At 35.1% G+C, this 21,124-nt stretch overlaps 1 protein-coding gene across 1 annotated transcript in view; it reads left to right on the top strand.

Annotated features, from left to right (window-relative positions):
• Nucleotides 1-21,124, top strand: part of MCMDC2 (minichromosome maintenance domain containing 2) — a 34,376-nt gene that overhangs the window by 1,417 nt on the left and 11,835 nt on the right. Inside the window, exons 4-12 of the mRNA XM_028112783.2 lie at nt 1,159-1,354; nt 2,263-2,385; nt 2,505-2,609; nt 5,638-5,763; nt 7,407-7,644; nt 12,157-12,362; nt 14,786-14,952; nt 15,457-15,636; nt 19,309-19,451. Coding sequence (XP_027968584.1) covers nt 1,159-1,354; nt 2,263-2,385; nt 2,505-2,609; nt 5,638-5,763; nt 7,407-7,644; nt 12,157-12,362; nt 14,786-14,952; nt 15,457-15,636; nt 19,309-19,451 — 1,484 coding nt within the window. The remainder of the gene's footprint in view (nt 1-1,158; nt 1,355-2,262; nt 2,386-2,504; nt 2,610-5,637; nt 5,764-7,406; nt 7,645-12,156; nt 12,363-14,785; nt 14,953-15,456; nt 15,637-19,308; nt 19,452-21,124) is intronic.

Here is a 21,124-nt window from a genome sequence, read left to right as displayed (position 1 = left end):
TCTTCAATATACATTTTCCCATCAACCTTCACCTAATAGTTTTTGCAGCCACTGATGACCATTACTAGAACCCATTATTTCATTAGAAGTTGTAAAATTGTGATTTTTCTAATTTCAGCAACCTTTCTGAATTTATTATCTGAAATTATTCTATAACAGAAATTTTCTCTCATCAACTATTTGGTTACCCTGAAATATAATTTGTACCTAAAAGGCAGAATGAATGGTTGATTTTTTTCCATTTATAAATCTTCAGAGAATAATGAGTTGAAATCTAGGAGCCTCAATGATGATCAGTAATTTTTTTGGTTTTGTTTTTCCTTTTTTTTTTATTATGAGGAACTCATGAATTTAAAGATATATCCGATATATTTCAATGAATCTTTGTCCTTCTTTTTGTTGTATATTATTGATTCATTGGAAGTTCCTTAAAGTTTGGTTCATTGGGAGTACCTTAAAGTTTGCGTTTATGTCCTTTTGACACATACCATGTTTTAGTTTTTGGTAGCTCCCTTGGTTTTTGGCACAAAGAGGTGCACCAGGTCCATCTGGTATATTTTCTGCCTCAGACCTGCAGTCAGCCATTTCCCTTAAGCAGCCTTGGTTCCTTTTGGTGAGAAATTATATTTAAGAGATCATAATCTGGGCACTGGAAGGGTTCATTGCTATTGGATTCTCATTGTTTTGTAGGTCTTGTCAGTGGGTATAGTCAAGAAATTGTGGTGTTTTTTTTTTTTAAAGATTTTATTTATTGAGAGAGAGAGAGCACATGAGAGGGGGTAGGGCCAGAGGGAGAAACAGGCTCCCCGCCGAGCAGGGAGCCCGATGCGGGACTCGATCACGGGACTCCAGGATCACGACCCGAGCCGAAGACAGTCGCCTAACCAACTGAGCCACCCAGGCGCCCCACAAGAAATTGTGGTTTTAAAGAAAAATTATGAGTTCATAATAATATTTTCAATTAAAATGTAAGATTTAAGGGGTTTGCATCTTTAATTTTATATTTAAATCTTATTTCTTATGCTTAAATTTGATTCCTAATAACACTAACAAGTTATTTATTTAATTTACTGTACAATGTAATATACTTACTATCGTGTAATGCAAGTCCAATTGGATCTACAATTTTTATTAATACCATTTTTACCTTCTTATTAGATTAATATAGTGCTGAAGTTAACACATTTACCTCCTCTACGAAGTTATAGTCTTGATCTTTGTGAGTTTCCACTTGATTATGCATCTCAAAGATTTTATATGTTGCAAGGAATTGTGATTGCAATGACAACTGTAACCAAGTATACACAAGGTGCAAGATTTCTTTGTTCAGATGAAGCATGCCCTCTTTCAAAAGGTAGATATAAAAATGTAAAATCAAAACATCAAGCAATTTATTGTTTAATCCTAAATCATGTTTATCATTAGTTATGAAACATTCCTAGACTAGAAAGAATGGAATAAAACTTGGTGTTTCATGTTTACAAGTTTACTTTGCATAATCCGGAGGTGCATTCTTTTCTTTCCCTTCTCTCTCCCACAGTGTTAACAGGTGCTCTTGGATTGCTGAAGCACTTGTTCTCATACATTGTTTCATGACTGTTCATGCGGTTTCCTCTCCCTGTAATGTCCTCTCTCAAACCTTTGGCTTAACTTCAATTCAGTCCTTCTCAGGACATCTTTTCCATTCATCCCCACTTCTCATTGGCTTGGATGTCATTCCTCTCTTCTCTCTGAACTCTCTAAATGAACACCACATATTGAAATTATCTGTTTCTTATTGCTGCCTTTTGAAACTGTGTTTAAGTATCCATATCACCAGTGTCTTAGCATAGTGCCTGGCAAGAAATAGCCATGCAATAAATGTTTTTTTTTATTATGTTATGTTAATCACCATACATTACATCATTAGTTTTTGATGTAGTGTTCCATGATTCATTGTTTGCGTATAACACCTAGTGCTCCATGCAGAACGTGCCCTCTATAATACCCATCACCAAGCTAACCCATCCCCCCCACCTCTAGAATCCTCAGTTTGTTTTTCAGAGTCCATAGTCTCTCATGGTTCGTCTCCCCCTCCGATTTCCCCCCCTTCATTTTTCTCCTCCCTCTATCTTCTTTTTCATGCAATAAATGTTAATTGAACTGCTCTGAACCCACATGCACAATTGAATTAATTATACTTTGAATTAGAATAATTTTAAAGGAATGAAAATGGATAGCTAAATCCAAAAGCAAATTTAGCTTACCTTTGTTTTCTTTCAGGATTTCAGTATATAAGAGTGCATGTGCCTGGTGCTACAGAATCTGCAACAGTAAGAAATGACTTTTTGTGTAATCTATGTTCATCTTCACTTCAAGAAGACAGAAAATTTAGAGTACTTGGTGGTAAAGATGCATTTATATTTTGTAATTACAAATTTTAAAATAGTATTTGATATCTTAATGTGGAAAGTAAATTGAATGTATATTCAAATAACTAATTCTTTTTTGCTATTGGCCTTAAGATAAACAGATAGTTGAAATAATCACAGCAAAGGCACTTCATGCTTTTCAAGGATATTCTAACAACCAGCCATGTAGGTTTCAATCTCTTACAATTTTTCTAAGAGGTAAGTAAGTTTTGTGTGAACTAAAAACAAATTGCTGTAAAATATATAAAATATGTAATTGACTTGTTTATAGCTGTATATTATAAATGGTACTTCTATAGCTTAAGAATCATAGGTGTTCTTTTGAGTGTTTTAAAGAGTCATATTTAGCTAAGGTATCAGTTATTCATTGAGTCATACATCATTCACTTAAAAAGATATTAGTACCTGCTATGTCCCAAGCACCATGCTAAGTTTCAGGGACACAATTATTTATGGTAATGATCTCCCATCATTTTATGTTGTATCTTATGTAAACATTGGGGTTATTTAATTTATTTTTTAAAGACTTATTTATTTATTTGAGAGAGAGAATTTGCAAGCAGGGGGGAGGGCAGAGGGGAAGCAGACTCCCTACTGAGCAAGGAGACTGATATGGGGCTCAGTCTCCCTGACCGGGAGATCATGACTTGAGCGGAAACCTAGAGTTGGTCACTTAACAAACTGAGCCACTCAGGAGCCCCTGGGATTACTTTATAATGTAAACTTCATGAAGGTAAGGACTAGTTTTTTTTACTGCATATAGTAAAACCTCAATAAATATTTGTTTACAAAAATGAATGAGCTGTGATGTATGATTAACTCTTGAGAACTGCATGAATAAAGACCTGTGAGTAGACAGAGCCTGCCATGGAGGAAATCATTATTGGTATTAATCACCCAGGGAAGGGTGAGTCTTCATTGAAAAGCCAGAACTGTGAAAATGAGGATGAGGCTCAGCCTCTTTTCTTGGGCTGAAATTGGAGAAATTAAACTGTTTGGAAAGAGAGAACTTGAATATCAAACATGTATCGGAAACTCAAGAGTTAGGGAAGTAGAAATTCAAACAAGAACTCTTCCCACTGTGGCCTGACAAGGATGAGGCAAGCATATAAGCACAGATGATAATAGGTCATTTTTAAATAGCAGTTACTCTGTGCCAGGCACTCTTACATATATTAACTCATTTAGTCACAACCCCATCAAGTAAGTTCTGTTATTATCTCAATTTTACAATTTGGAAACTGAGGCACAGAGAAGTAACTTGTCCAAAGTTACATAGCTAGTATGTGGCACAGCCATGATTCAAATTCAGGCATTCCAGCCTTAAAGTCTACTTAGTTCTATTATATACTACATAAAAACCATACAACATAGAAAAATATAAGTGGCTATCCAACTTATATTTTGGTAGAAAATCCTTTCTTCGAATAAACTCTTCCATAGAATGTAAATGAATTTTTAAGGATTAAATTAATAAAAAACAGGCCTTTTGGGATTGACATTAGAAGAGATCACCAGACTTCCCAGCCTCCTTACCTTTTTCTCGACCTTTCCTTGACCTCAAGATACATCTCCCAAACTCTATGATTCCATGGAACAGTTGAAAAACTATTTGCCCTAATTATCCCCTCATAATTCATTCTGTATCCTTCAGTTAGTTGTTTTTTGTTGTTATTGTTTGTTTGATTGGTTGGTTGGTTTGTAGTTTTTATTTTCTCAATTCTCGAGCCTGATTCTTCCCTTCCAGTCTACAGGGTACACCAATATGCTCTGTGGAGCAATAAATAAATAAATAAATAAGTAAATAAATAAAATTAAAATTAAAAAAAAAAAAGAAAGGAGGGACACCTGGGTGGCTCAGTCAGTTAAGTGTCTGCCTTCGGCTCAGGTCATGATCCCAGGGTCTGGGATTGAGTTCTGCATCGGGCTCCTTGTTCAGTGGGGAGCCTGCTTCTCCTTCTGTCTGCTGTTGCCCCTGCTTGTGCACTCTTTGTCTCTCTCTCTGACAAATAAATAAATAAAATCTTAAAAAAAAAAAAAAGAAATGAGAGAGAGAGAAGAAAAAAAAATGATGGAGAAGATCACCTTTTGATCTTCTTCATGGAGAGATGCTAATCCTGTTCCTCCTTTTAAGCCTTTCTCTCATAACTTTACAACCAACCAACTTCTAACTGTGTAATGGAGGATCAAGATTTTTAGTGTATGTTGGGCGCCTGGGTGGCTCAGATGGTTAAGCGTCTGCCTTCGGCTCAGGTCATGATCCCAGGGTCCTGGGATTGAGTCCTGCATCAGGCTCCCTGCTCCTTGGGAGCCTGCTTCTCCCTCTGCTTCTCTCTCTCTCTGTCTCTCTCTCTCTGTCTCTCATGAATAAATAAATAAAATCTCATGAATAAATAAATAAAATCTTTAGAAAAAAAAAGATTTTTAGTGTATGTTTTTAAAATAAATTTTGAGGGGTGCCTGGGTGGTTTAGTTGGTTAAGCATCGGACTCTTGATTTCAGCTCAGGTCTTGATCTTGGGGTCATGAGCTCAAGCCCTGAGTTTAATCAATTTGGCTCATGGCCAAATTGATTAAAACAATCAGTAAATCAACCAATTCTGAATTTGTGCAAAAGCTTTGTCCAATCTGTAGATGTGAGAAGGGAAACCTAGCATAGTGCAAGAAATAGCCAGATTTAGATGTGAACTTCAGTTCTGGTATGTACTATTTAGCCTCGTACAATTTACTTAACTTCTCAGTTTCTTCATGTACAAAGCAGGAATAATAATATCTAACAGTTTTCAGTTAGATAATATATGTAAAAATACCTTGCCTATATTGTAGGTAGTGAATAATACCTTTTAAAATTATTTTCTTCTCAAATTATTATTTATAAGGTCATTTTTATTAACATTTTTTATGATTAATGCAAAGATGTTTCATCTTAAATAGAATGATCCTGTTTTTCCTTTAATTGTATTAGAGGAGACTATCTTGTTGCTGTGTCTCATGCTTCTTGAAATTAATTCATCGTTGCCTATAAATATCAAAATTTATCAGCAATAAAATTGCCTCGATTTACATTATTGGTGTTACTCTATATAGATATTATACTAAACAAAAGTAAATGCTTTACAACTAACTCAATTACTAACTTGTTACTTGTTCTAGATTTTTGAACCATATGATCATGTACAAGTTTCATTTAGTGAATACATATTTTCTTTCGTGTTTAATAATCTTAGATGAATCAGTGAGTAAAATGAATATAGGAAATGAGTATAAAATTATTGGAATTCCAGCCTGTGTAAAAACTTCACAAATGGCTGTCTGTATAGAGGCAAACAGTATCATTTCTTGCAATCCAAAAGGTAAGGAAATTGTTAGTATCATATATTAACAAATATTTAAATTTAAGTCTATGTTTTCAGGAAATAAGTATTTGCTCAGGAAATAAGTATTGCTGGGCACTCTTCTAAGCACTAGGTATATAGTTATAGTCAGGTTCCTACTCTTAAATCATATGGTAGACAGTCAGTAAACCTGTAAACTAATCAACAAGATGATTTCAGATAATAAATGTTATGAAAGAAATAAAATGTGATAATGTAGAACCTTGCCCACAGGAAGGACTCCTTTTTTTGCCTAAACTTTATTTCGATTTTTTCATAATTAGCAATGAGAAAATTGTGTCCAGATGCCAAGAGTTAAAGATTCATCAAAAGGTTTTTCTACCCAACCTTTTATTTTCTAACTAAAGCAATATTAAGTAACTTGTGGTCTGAGAAAAAGACCCCAATACAATAGCATCCTTTTCCTCATCTGAGTTCTGAACCAATCAAGAAATAAGACAAAAGAGAAAGGCGATGGGGACTAAAATACACTTTTGTTACTGGTAATTTCCTTTAACAACTCAAACATAAATAAGCATTAAGTAAGAGTAGAGAGCAGACCTACTCTTAACTTGGCACACAAATAATTAAAGTAGGAAAGGTTAGTTAAATCTTGAATAGAGTTAGATTTTTTTTGGAATCACTAGATAACCATCTGCAAAAATAGAGGCCCAAGTTGAATTTAAATGCAAGTAGATTCTAGATACCTCTGCTTGTCTTGAAGAGAAAAGCTTCTTAAAAGAGCAAGAATATTGAAGAAAGAAAGCACTAATGGACAATAGATATTTTAATGTTATTTTAAATATTTTCTGCTGTGAAGTGTTTCCAGATTTATTGATTTGGTAGCAGAATATGACTTATATGTAGGTGAAAAAGTGTGCTTTCTCATGCTACACTATAGAATTAGGCAGATTTAACCACCCAAATGTGGCAGGAGTTACACTAAGGTAGGTCTCCCTTGGTCCATGGGCATGGATGAATAGAAGAAATCATTGCTCTCTGATGGCAGCCCAAAAGGAAGGAGAAAGGGACTAGTTTATGCATGCACAGCTATTCCTCCCAGTGATCAGTTGGATTAAATCAACTCATTCCTTTGAGGAGCTGGATAGAGTAAGGGAGTGGAGAAAGATCTAGATTGTTACAGTATAATAGAGTACAGTGCTTTCATAGTAGTAGAGAGTAATCTTCCCTTTTAACAGCATCATTCAAAGATTTCCCATTCTGCTGTTTAGCCCTCACTAAAGGTGGTATTATTTTAAACATAGATATAGAAGCAAACACTGCAATACAGGAGCCCCCTGATCTGGCTTTGTTCATATAGGTCTTAAAAGGAAAAAATGAGGGATTTGCTTGCCCCCCGCACAGCCAGTCTATGTGGACACATGGGGTGACTGCTTCCTTTTATTATATTCCCTGGGATAAAATTGAGAGACCAGAGTGACCTCTAATCATAATTTAATATAATATATATAATAATTTAATATTATTATAAGAAATTGAATGTGGCATTACTAGAAGAACTACAATTTGATAGTATTTTAGATAAATGGAATTAGAGATCTATAATGTCATTTTCTTGTTTTAAAACCCTTTTTAATATATGTGTTAATATTTACTTTCAGTTCCCTCAGGAATTAGCGACAATTTCAAGCATCTTCTCTCTTTGACTTCCAGCTCATGCTGGAAATTTACGGCAATACTTGCCAATATCTTTGCATCACAAATTGTTCCTCCTGGGACTTACAATTTGCTCAAGCTCTGTTTGCTGATGAGTCTAGTACAGACAACTGACCATAACAAGGAACTGAAAAATTGCCTGGATATTTTAATTATAACAAGTGATACTCTACTTGTAGACAGGTAAAATATGTGATATGAATGTTTTCAAATTATAAATTGGTCACAGATTTGCATAAATCCTTTCCATGAGCATTATTACAAGACAAATATTTAGAATTCATCTGGGCAGTATTAATATTTAAATAAACTTTTATTAATGAAGTTCAGAACTTTAAAAACAGGAATTGATAAATTGGATATTTGCTTTCAATATTTTGAGAATCTAACCACTCAGAATTTCAACCAATTTCCCCACTCAGACCTTTACAAATAAATGTATCCTTCACAGGCTTCTTTTTCCCTCATTCCCTAGTTCATTTTCTGCTTTTGTACTTTGCTTTCATTTTAAAATAATCTTCCCCCCAACAGCCAACAAGCCATTGTCTTATTTTTCTCCAAGATTCCATTCAATAATACTGATGCACTGTATCCAAATAAGTCTGTGAAAAGTGCCAAAATTACTGTTTGGGGACTATCACCCTAACTTCGGAATAAACTTCTACTCAGCATTTTGGGGCTTCCCACTAGCAAGTACCATTTCTAAAATTACTTAAATGTTCAAAAGCCAGGGATAAACTTCTTATATTAATACCTTAGATGAATTTGTAAAGCAAAAGCAAATTTATAGAATGAATTTAAAATTTTAAAAATGCAAATTTAACTTAATTGGACAGATGATGTTTTGCTAAAATTAAATTAAAATTAAATTGCAATGTAAATGTGGTACTAACTGCTACAGATTGCACCAATTTAATCTTCTACTGATGAGCATGGGAGTGTTTGTTTCCTCACAGCCTCACCAACACTGGGTATTATCAAACTTAAATTTAGCCATCTGATGGGTGGAAAATGGTATTTTATTTTAATTTACATTTCTTTAACGAGGCGTAAGTTTTAGCATCATTTAGAGTTTGTTAAACACTTTTATTACTTTTTTATGAACCTCCTTGACTACTGTCTACTTTTCTATTAAGTTGTTTTTTTCTAAATGATTTGTGATATCTCTTGTAAATGAAGGCCTTTGTCTCTTTTCCCGTTTGTCATTAACCTCTGGCTTTTCCTGTGGTATTTGGGGTGGTGTGAGAGATTTGGGGGGGTTGTTTTGTTTTTTAGTTAAAATTTGTATATAGCAAAATAATCAGATCTTAAGTGTATACTCTAATAAGTTTTGACAAGTGCATACATTGTGATAGCCACCACCACAATAAAATACAGAACATTTCCATCACCTCAGAAAGTTCCTTCACTTAGTTCCTATCTCCATAGGTGATTTCTGTCACCGTAGGTCAATTTTCCTGTTCTTGAACTTCATAAAAATAGAATCATATAATGCAAACAATGCATATTCTTTTGGGCCTAGTCTCTTTTACTCTACACATTTTTGAGATTGATCCAGTTGTGCATGTCAGTAGTTCGTTGTTTTTATTGATGAGTAGTATTCCATTATATGAATGTGCCAAAATTTGTTTATCCATTCTCCTAGTGATAGACATTGGGTTTTGCATGTTTTGACTATTATAAATGAAGTTGCTGTAAACATTCCTATACAGGTCTTTTTGTGGATGTGTGTTTTCATTATCTTGGATAAATAACTAGGAGTAGAATTGCTATGTCATTAGGTAGATACATATTTAACTTTATAAGAAACTGCCAAACAGTTTTCCAGAGTGGTTATACCATTTTACATTCCTACCAACAGTGTAAGGTTCCAGTTGTTTCTATCATCACCAACACCTGGTGTTGTCAGTGTTTCTCAATTTTGCCATTCAGGTGCATGTGAAATGGTATCACATTATGGTTGTAATTTTCATTTCCCTGATGACTACCGATCTGAGCTCTTTTATATGTGGTTATTGGCTGCTCAAATATCTTCTTTTATGAAGTGTCTGTTCAAGTCCTTTGCCCACTTTTAAGAGGGGCTGTTCTAGATATACATCCTTTGTCACATATATGTACCATGAAATTTTTCTTTCAGTCTAAAGCTAGTATTTTTTTCCTTAAAAATGTCTGATGAGCAGACCTTTTCGTTTTGATGAAATTCAATTTATTGGGTTTTTTTTAAGTTTAGTGTTTTCCGTTTAAGAAATCTTTGCCTACACCAAAGGTCATGAAGGTATTCTTTTATATTTTCTCCTAGAAGCATTATAGTTCTAGCTTTTATATTAGGTCTGTTATCCATCATAAGTTAATTTTTGTATATGGCGTGAGGTAGGAGTCAAGGTTAATGTTTTTTCCTACGCATTTATACAGTTTTTCCATACCATTTGTTGGAAAGACTTTCCTTTCATCATTGAATTGTTTTGACACCATTGTTGAAAATCAGTTGAACTGGGTATAAACTAGATATAAAATTGAACTAGACATAAATCTATTTGAATTCTTTCTGTTATTTTGACCTATTTGTCCATAATTATGCAATACCATACATTTTTTATTATTGTAGCTCTATGTTGTTTTGAATCAAGTGGTGCAACTTTATTCTTCATTTTAAAGATTCTTTTTCACTATTTTAGGTCCTTTGCATTTTCTTATAACGTTTAGAATCCATATGTTAATACCAATCTCTCACCCACCCGCCAGAAAAGGCCATTAAAGATTTTTGTTGGAACTGCATTTAACTTATAAATCAATTTTAGGGAGAATTTCTATCTTAACAATGTTGAGCCTTTTGATCCATGAATATGGTGTGTATCTCCATTTATTTAAGTCTTCCTTAATTTCCCTCAGCAATGTTTTGCAAAGCTCATGCATATGTTTTGCTAGAGTGATTTCTAAATATTTGAAAATATTGATATTATTAAAAATAGTATTTTATTAATTTCATTTTTCATATGTTTGCTGTGAATATGTAGAAATATAATTGATTTTTGCATTTTGACCTTAATTATGTGACTTTTTATCACTATTTTTTTAAAAGATTTTATTTACTTATTTGGGGCGCCTGGGTGGCTCAGTCGTTAAGCGTCTGCCTCCGGCTCAGGTCATGATCCCCGGGGTCCTGGGATCGAGCTCCACATCCGGCTCCCTGCTCCGCGGGAAGCCCGCTTCTCCCTCTCCCACTCCCCTTGCTTGAGTTCCCTCTCTCGCTGTGTATTTCTCCGTCAAATAAGTAAATAAAATCTTTAAAAAAAAAGATTTTATTTACTTATTTGACAGAGAGAGAGAGCACAAGCAGGGGGAGCGACAGAGGGAGAGCGAGAAGCAGGCTGCCCGCTGAACAGGGAGCCTGATGCAGGGCTCAGTCCCAGGACCCTGGGATCATGACCTGAGCCAAAGGCAGACGTTAAACCGACCGAGCCACCCAGGTGCCCCCTTGTATCACTATTTTTAAAAATTTCTCATTGGATTCCAATGTGTAGACAGACAAGTTTGAGGCCCATTGTTCTATATAATAGGTTCTCAGCCATACTGCATATTAGAATTACCTGGGAGAATTTTTTTTCCTTTTTAAGTAGGCGCCATGCCTGGAGCCCATCATGGGGCTTGAAACCACGACCCTGAGATCAAGACCTGAGCCAAGGTCAAGAATTGGATGCTTAACCGACTGAGCCACCCAGGCGCCCTACTTGGGAGAGTTTTTAAAAAAAATATTTATGATTTTGGCTCACCCCTAGAATGGTTTGGGGTGGGGGCTTGACATTGGAATTTAAAAAATCTCCCCAGGTGATTTTAATGTGAGGTGGGGTTGAAAACCACTGCTTTATAGGCTTGCAAAAGTTTCTTTCTAAATCTCATTCCCCCATTTTATATATCTTCAAACTAACATCCAAATTCCTTGGAATGACATGTACACTAGAAATTTTATAGCATCTACCTATGCATATTTAAAGAATACTGCTTCATCCTCTTTTGCACTGGATATCTATGTCAGCTCATCATAGTTGATTGCACCAGCAAGCTGTGATTTCTGTGGGAAGGCTTTGAAAGCTAAGACAATCATAATCCTTTCTTAGAATTTAAATTTGAGAAATGAAGGGGCTGAGGCAATTGGCAAAGAGATCAGAAAACAGAAAGATGTATCATGATATATAGGCAGCAGGGATAGTCATTATGGGCTACTGGCAAGCCTAAATGTGAAAATTCTGAATAAACAAAAGAAAGCAATCCAGAAAGAGCAAGGACCAGTTCAAATGTCATCTCTCTGTAGCTTTCTCTGACTTCCTTCCAGGAACAAATAATACTCTCCAATGGATGTTCTCCTAAAAACACATTGTGTTTTAGTTTTTTGTTTATGTCTCTCTTTCTAGGCTGTGAGCTTTCTAAGTTAAGGACCATGTCTTTTATATGTTTTTATCCCTAGAAAAGGTGCTCATTAGGGGTATCTGGCTGGCTCAGTCAGTAGAGCATGCAACTCTTGATCTCGGGGTTGTGAGTCTGAGCCCCATGTTGGGTGTAGCAATTACTTAAAAATAAAATCTTAGAAAAAATTTTCATTAAACACTGACTCAAATTAAATTTGTGTAGCTGTTATACATTATCACTTTTGAAAATCAAACATTGAATAATTGTAACGAGTAATTTATTTTTTCCTAGGCTTTTGAATTTTAGTATAAACCTTGTGCCCCGTGGTATACGTCATCCGGTCTCTACTGAAATTTTTCCTACCCTATCCAGAAATAAGTATGGAACTGGTGCAGTTAGCATTCAAGCTGGCAGTGCTTTGCTAGCTAAAGGTGGTATCTGCTTTATGGGAGACTTGGCTTCACACAAAAAAGATAAACTAGAACAGCTTCAATCAGGTAAACAATATTTTTTCTAATTAATTGTTACCTGTTTAACTTACAGTCTCATCAGTGTCAAGGAGTTAACAGTTAAGATTGTATTGTGCACATTTTAGGAACTGAGAAATTATATTAAATGACACTTCTCATTTTACCTTTATTAATAAAAAGAGAGGAATTTAATATACAAATGCACTGTTTTAGCTTTTGCTCTCAGTTGTGCTAACATATGAGTTTTTTTTGGCCCAGATTTCTTTTCTTGTCTTAGTGTTTTAGCTAGGACTTCCACTCTGATGCTGAAAAACAGTGGTAAAAAGAGATATCCTTGTCTTGTTCCTCATCTTTGCAAGAAAGTTTTGAGTTTGTCACCATTAAATATGATGTTAGCTGTAGGTTTTTTTGTAGATGTTTTTTTCCAAGTTGAAGGAGTTCTGCTCTATGGTGAAATACACATAACATAAAATTTACGATTTTAAACATTTTTAAGTGTACAATTCAGTGGCATTAAGCACATTCACAATGTTATGTAATCATTACCACTCTCCATTTCCAGAACTTTTCATAATTCCTAACAGAAACTCTGTATCTAGGGATGCCTGGGTGGCTCTGTCAGTTAAATGTCTGCCTTTGGCTCAGGTCATAATCCCAAGGTCCTGGGATCAAGTCCGGCATCAGGCTCTTTGCTCAGTGGGAAGCCTGCTTCTCCCTCTGCCTGCCACTCCCCCTGCTTGTGCTCTGTCTCTCTGTCTCTCTCTCTGACAAATAAATAAATAAATAAAATCTTTAAGAAAAAAAGAAACTCTGTACCCATTATACAATAACTCCCTATTCCTCCCTACCTCCAGCCCCTGGTAACCTCTATTCTACTTTCTGTCTTTATGAATTTGTCTATTCAAGAATCTCTTATTGTTAAATAAGATTCCATTTTATATATATACCACTTTTTTAAAAAATTCATTCATTTGTTGAGGGACACTTAGGTTGTTTCCATCTTTTGGCTATTGTGAATAATGTTGCTCTGAACATTGGAGTCCAGGTATCTGTTTGAGTCCCTACTTTCAACTCTTGGGTATATACCTAGAAGTGGAATTGCTGGATTATAAGGTAATTCTATGTTTAACTTAATGAGGAACCACCAAACCGTTTTCCACAGTGGCTATGCAATTTTACATTCTGATCAGTAAAGGATGAAGATTCTAATTTCTCCACATCAGTCCTATTACATTTCATAGGTAATAAAATATTTTTTAAAGATTTTATTTATTTATTTGAGAGAGAGAGAATGAGCAGTGAGGAGGGACAGAGGGAGAGAGAGAGAGAGAGAGAGAGAGAGAAGCAGATTCCCCACAGAGCAGGGAGCCTGATGTGGGACTCGGTTCCCAGGACCTGGAGATTGTGACCTGAGCCGAAGGCAGACGCTTAACTGAATGAGGCACCCCGGCGCCCCAGTAATAAAATATTTTTAAAGGAAAAAGCTCTCTATATTAGTACATTTAACAGCAGCTTTTCCCTTGTGTTTGATTATTTTTTAGTTTACACTGGGCCCACATAATAAGTAGCTGACCCTGGCTACTAGAATGGCAAAAATTTAAAAAATTGACAACAAATGTTACCAAGGATGTGGAAAAACTGGAATTCCTATGTATTTTTGATGAGAGTATAACATAGTACAACCATTTTGAAAACTGCTCTGGCCGTTTCTATAGAGTTAAAAATATATATTTATCTTATGACCCAAGAGAAGAATAAATATAGACAAAAGACTCTTATCATGAATGAAGAGAAGACTAATTTGAGAAATATTTGAAAGATAGAATCCTAGGAATTGGATTGAATCTATAGATTGAATGGTTATAAGGGGTGAAGGATGGATAGAAAGGAGACTTTGTTGCTTCTACATTTTTTATTTGGGTTTTAAGTAGTTGAATAGTGATAGCCCTAATTGTGAGTAATGCACACAGAGTCATTTGAGGAGAAGAAATGATGAATTTGGTTTTCAGCATGTTGATTTGAGATATAATTTCCCCTAGTCATTGTAGTTTATATTTTCTCTCAGTCTTACTCTCTTTCACTCTTACATACATGTCCTGCTTTCTTTTCCACATAAAAGAACATTGCTTAATTTCAGCCCCCCTTGTAAGCATGACCTACATGACCAGTCTCTTAACCCTCTGCCTATTCCACCCAGACACTGACCATAATTCCAGCTATATGCTTTAGACTGTTGTTCTCATCAAGTCATGGGACACATAAACGTCCGGCTATTTTTCTTGTTCTTTTTATGGCAAATTTTCTAATTTAACCACATCTTAAAAAACAACCAAATTTACTTGTGTCTTTACTGTTCAACATTTAGAGAGTAAAATACTATATAATAATATCTGTTATTAATTTGTAGATATATAGACCAAAATATAAATGCATAATGTCTTTTGACTTAGTTGTGGAAAGCAGAAGCATCACAGTATACATCCCAGGAAAGAAGTTTGGGGATGATGTTAATCAACAAATGACTTTTCCAGTTCAGTGCAGTTTTTGGTCTTTTGTTGATATGGATTCATCTTCAAGGAAGAATATGCAGAAAACCAATACTCTAATTGGTCAGATGGTAAGGTATATGTATATTTTATTTTAGAATGTTGTTCAGGGAATTTAATCACAGATTTTAATCTCAATGTTTTTGTTGTACTTAATGTTTTGTTATTAACCCATTTCTATCTTTAATCGGGTACTAGAACTAAATAATGATGCAATTGTTTGAAAATTTTCATTTTTTTAGTCATGCAAAGCAGGTGTTTGTTTACTAGAAATTATTATGTGAATAGGCAGTAGAGTAGGCTTTAATGAATAATGTGTAAGAAAATAATAAAGAGCATTAAAAAAATTGGTCATATTAAGTTCCCATGATACTCAGGAATCACTTTAAATAATAATTAGTAGTAACAAATAATAGAACAAAAATAGTTATATAATTTAATATAGTAAAATATTATAATAATATAAATATGTTAATAATTTAAATAATTATAAACAATACTTAATTTATAATTATTTCTAAAGTGTGGAAATGCCAGAATTTAATGTTTGTCTTTTACATTTTCATTTGATGTAGGATTGCAGTTTGATTCCAGCTAATCTCCTAGAGGCATTTGGATTATTGATTAGCTGCAATGAATCATCTCCTTGCTACCCACTTCTTTCTACTGTGCAACATACTTTAAAGAAAGCCATTGATCCTGAAGGGCAGCTTTATGTAGCTTCTAAGAAGTTCACAACTGAAGATTTTGAAAAGGTACAGGCAGGAAAAATGAGTACCAAGCATACTTGTGCTAATGTTTCTCAAATGAAATAGAACTCACTTGAGCTCTCAGTTTTCTTTATTTAGATTTCTTCTATTCCAAGTCACTTTCAGCCTTTAAATATTTTAAGGACATTGTGTAGAAAATATTTAGGATTATAATTAAATAAAAAACTGCATAAGGACATAAATATTAAAATGTTGAGTTAATTCTTTGTACCTCTATCCAAATAGCTTTTAAAAATCTCAGTAAAAAGAAAACCAATAGAATATTTCTATGGAAAATTATGATGAGAGGCTGTATAGGTATACAGTTATTTACATTTTACAGACCATTCAAAGGGATTTTCTTTATATAAATGCCTTCAGAGTTCTGACTTTAGAGAATACCTATCATGACTCACTAACCCATTTCAGTGTCCTGCCATGAAAACATGGGCAGCATGTTCAGAGAACCTGAGAGTAGGTGATATAAATTAGTAATGATTTTTGTAACTATTAAAGGTACACAAGTATTTACAAGTGACACCCTTTCAATATTGACTATTGAGAAGTCTATCCACAGTAGAGTTAAAATACCTAGATAGGATAGATAAAGGGCAGGAATACTGGGAGTGGGAATCTATGAGTCATTACAAATTTTTTTTCATGCCTGCTTTCCTTGTAGGTAGATTGCATGGGTAAAAGGAAGAGTGAGGTGGACTTAAAACGGAATTATGAGCATTGTTTATTCACATAGCTTAGAACAGAAAAAGAATATTTATGATAAATCAGGTATTTTTGTTTTATTTATTTATTTTTTATTATTTATATTTGGGGGAGGGGCAGAGGGAGAGAATATTTTTTTAAAGATTTTTTTTTAAGATTTTATTTATTTATTTGACAGAAAGAAAGAGGGAACACAAGCAGGGGGCAGAGGCAGGCAGAGGGAGAAGCAGGCTCCCTGCTGAGCAGAGAGCCCAATGTGGGGCTCGATCCCAGGACCCTGAGATCATGACCTGAGCCAAAGCAGGTACTTAACCAACTGAGTCACCCCGGTGCCCCAAGAGAGAGAGTCCTAAGCAGGCTCCATGATCAACACAGAGCCCAACATGGAGCTTAATCTCACAACCTTGAGATCATGACCTGAGCGAAAATCAAGAGTCAGACACTTAACCGACTGAGCCACCCAGGCACTCCTGTTTGTTTTAATATATAAGAAAAAAAGTAGTTAATCTCTAGGAATTAGGGTACTAAATATATAGACACACTAATGACCCAGAGACATTTTTGCCCAGTTTTTCTCTGAAAAACAAACAAATAAAACCCCTTGGGATTTATTATTTACTGAATCCTTTATATATATATGAGCCTACTTCTGCTCTTTTATGTTCTCACAGAAAAATAAATCTTCTTTAAATAGTTTATCATTTAATTGAGATAAAAATAAGATACAAGAAACCATTAAGGGACAGGTTAAGTGTTAACCTGCACGTGCTAACTCTAAGTATTTTAGGAATTCAGGAAGGAAGATGTCAAGTAGAATGCAAGAGTTGGGAAGACTTCAAGGAGGTGAGATTTTGGGGCACCTGGGTGGCTCAGTTGGTTAAGCGTCTGCTTTCGGCTTAGGGTATGATCTCAGGGTCCTGGGATTGAGCCTCACATCGGGGTCCCTGCTCGGCAGGAAGCCTGCTTCTCCCTCTCCCACTCCCCTGCTTGTGTTCCCTCTCTCGCTGTGTCTCTCTCTGCCAAATAAATAACATCTTAAAAAAAAAAAAAGGAGGTGAGACTTTAGTTGAGCCTCAAGAAAAGGTAAGATTTAGATGACAGGAAGGATGGACATCCTAAACAGGAATGAAAGTAGGAGCAAAGACAGAAGTAGAAATGAATATGCATGGAAAACTATGAGAAGACATAGCTGACTGGAGCAAAAATTAGAATCATTGGGATTAGGATTTGGCAAATTTACAATAAACCTTGAAGCTCAGGCAAAAAAAATTATAGTTGATTCCTCAGACTGTAGAGAACAGTTGGACTTTATTAGACTTGTGAAACAGCGAAAATTATTTCTCCAGAAGATAAATCTGTCCATTACACAAAACAGGTTGGATGTAGTGTGTCAGAGCCTGGGCTCTCCAGGAGACTGATCAAGATGAGTTTGGTGTGCCATTGTCTATTCAGGAGTGCTCTTCTAGCTCTTCTATTAATACCTGTGGAAGGGAGAAGGAAACAGGATTGGGCAGAGAAAGGAGTCAAGCTGTGATGCAGGCCCAAAGATAGCCCTACAATGAGCTCTGGAGTTAAAGAGACCCACCAGAATTGTTTTGCTTTGGACAGAAATAGACTTTTTTGGTAACACTTGCCCCACTTCTATCTCAGTCACTTGATATGGGCTGTCTTGAGGCATTCCCTAAAGAGGTTGATACCTGGAGGCCAATGCTGACAGCACTCCCAGGAGCTAGGAGCAAATCCTTTCCTGAAGGGGGAGATAGCTGGCACATTACTGTGACTCCATAGGATAAAACCTAGAGAGGGCTACTGAGATTATTAATAATGTTATTATCCAGTTCTTAAGGTCTAGAGGGAACTGTGGAGTGTAAGGAGAATAAAGAAGACAGGACATACCTAATACAGGACATATCCAGATCCTTTAAAATTTGTATTTAGAGGCGCCTGGGTGGCTCAGTCTGTTAAGTGTCTGCCTTGGGCTCAGGTCATGATCCCAGCGTCCTGGGATCAAGCCCCACATTGGGCTCCTTGCTCAGTGGGGAGCCTGCTTCTCCCCTGCCTGCTTCTTCCCTGCCTGCTTCTCCCCTGCCTGCCGTCCCCCTTGCCTGTGCTTGCTCTCTGTCACTCTGTCTCTCTCATTCTCTCTGTGTCAAATAATAAATAAATAAATAAATAAATAAATAAATCTTTAAAAAAATACAAAATAAAAAGTTGTATTTAAAATATAGTATTATAGTTAATAGCAACCTTATTATGATTAAATCTGCCTTTCAATTCTGAGTTGAAAAAGCAGAAAACAAACAGGGTGGTGAAAAGTCTGGAAATGATGTCACAGATTAAGGATTTAAGGGACTGGGAATCCTCAGAAAGAAAAAAAGCACAAAGCTCAGAGAAGACAGTGCTAATCATTATGTTGAAGGCTTGTTCTTTCCTGGAAGTCTTAATTTCCAAAGCCCACCTTCATAGTGGTTAACACAGTGCCTCCTACATTGTTAGTGTTCAGCTGTGTTCTTTAAAAGGAAGGAAAGGAAGTAACGAAGGCAGGTAGCTCTAGGGCCCATGAGAGAAAGTTTTAAGGAAATAAATATTCAAAGAATTAAAGCTATTCAAAGGGAAATGAGCTGCTGGGGGAAGCCTCTTTCCCACTGAAAGGATCTAAGGGAGCCTTTACTCCTCTAGAAGCAAAGCCTTGATCCTCATTCAAATACATTGCACAGAACATTTATGCACTAAGAGGGAGGAAGAGATTACTCTGGCTAAACTTTAACAATATTTACAGGTGTTAAGATGATGATTTAAAGCGCTCAATGACTTTGAGATGGCCCCAGATATTTAATCAACTTTGATGTAAATAAATTATGCAAACTTTGGATTTTTATAATATAGATTTTATAATAAAGTTTGAATTTCTTTTTTTTTAAGTTTGAATTTCTTAAATTTTTCACACTTTTAATTTAGCTGCTGGCTTTTGCAAAGAGTTTGAATGTAGAATTCAGTTTGGAGGCAGAAAGAATGATTCATGGCTATTATCTAGCAAGTCGAAGAATCAGAACAGATTCTGTAAGTGGATCAAAACTGTCAGCATCTGCATTAAAATACTTGTAGGTATTCAATCTAAAATTTTAAAGCCAGTATTGACTTTTAAATGATGTGTTTAATTAATTTATTTATATTTCACTTGTTTCTTTCTTTGATTGCTAGTTGGTTGGTTTATAATTAACCTTACTCCAAAAGATTTTAAGGTGATACAACAATTCCTTTTGTTATATTGTTACATCAATTGAATCTCCAATATTTGTTTTCATGAAATTATTTTTGTATTGGAACCTCTGTATAAAATGTGTCTAAGTAAAGTGCATTGATTTCAAATGCAAATGATTGTTTTTTAAAATATGGCTTTTTTATATTCCAGGTATTTTTTTAGTTGAACCTAGAAAAAATTCTTTTTAAGTGCATTGTTCCCTGTACTTTTAAATACTTCAATAGACTCATCTATTATTGTTCCTTGGAAAAGTTATTTTTTAATTTTTAGGGGCGCCTGGGTGGCTCAGTCGTTAAGTGTCTGCCTTCAGCTCAGGTCATGGTCCCAGGGTCCTGGGAATGAGCCCCGCATCGGGCTTCCTGCTCCGTGGGAAGACTGCTTCTCCCTCTCCCACTCCCCCTGCTTGTGTTCCCTCTTTCGCTGTGTCTCTCTCTGTCAAATAAATAAATAAAATCTTAAAAAAATAAAAAAATATATAAAAACTAATTTTTATTATAAAAGTAAAGGATGGACACAGTAAAAGTCCAAAATAATGAGTAAGGTGTCCAGCTAACTCTACCCATTGCTGTCCCACTCTCTAGAGAGATAATCACTGTTAACAGTTTTTGTGTATTTTTCCAAAACTTATCCATTCAAATACTAGCATGTACAAACATATGTAATTTAAATATATGATGTATATTAAATCCATACTTTATTTGAATATGCTATATATTTTTAGATGGATATGTTACTTAAACATATTATATGTATAGACGGTCCCCGACTTAGGATGGTTTGACTTACGATTTTTCAACTTCATAATAGTGTGAAAATGTACATTTTCAGTAGAAATCATACTTTGAATTTTGAATTTCTTTTTCCCGGCTGGCAATATGCAGTAGGATACTCTCTCCTACTGGGCAGCAACAATGGACTGCAGCTCCCAGTCAGCTATGAGATTAAAAGGGTAGACAACTGGTACACAGACACCATTCTATATCCATGCAGCCATTCTGTGCTTCACTTTCAGAGCAGTATTCAATAAATTATGTGAGATAGTCAACACATCATTATAAAAATGGCTTTGTTTAGATGATTTTGTCCAACTGTAGGCTAATGTGTTTTCAGCACTTTTAAGGTAGGCTAGGGTAAGCTATGTTTGGTAGGTTAGGTGTATTAAATACATTTTTGACATGGTATTTTTAGTTTACAGTGGGTTTATTGGGATGTAAACCCATTGTAAGTTGAGAAAGATCTAAATACAAATATATATTCACATGGATAGATATTTTCCTTTTGCCCAAATGGAATCATGCATGGTTTACATATTATATTATAATACTATCAGAACACAAGGAATTACCTTATTCTGTTTTAATAGCTGCATTATAGTTTTACTGTGTTCCAGTGGGGCTGTACCATAATTTCGACAGTCCCCTATTGATAAACCATTACTTCTAAATTAAAGTGTAATTTCAAACAAATCATGAAGTAGGACCAGGGGTAAAATAATCCATTAAATAAATAAAT

The sequence above is a fragment of the Eumetopias jubatus genome, unplaced genomic scaffold (assembly GCF_037043125.1).
Source record: "Eumetopias jubatus isolate StellerSeaLion01/CBP00866 unplaced genomic scaffold, mEumJub1_p1.0 scaffold_4, whole genome shotgun sequence".
Lineage (NCBI taxonomy): Eukaryota > Metazoa > Chordata > Mammalia > Carnivora > Otariidae > Eumetopias > Eumetopias jubatus.
This window is presented reverse-complemented; position numbering and strand designations above follow the sequence as displayed.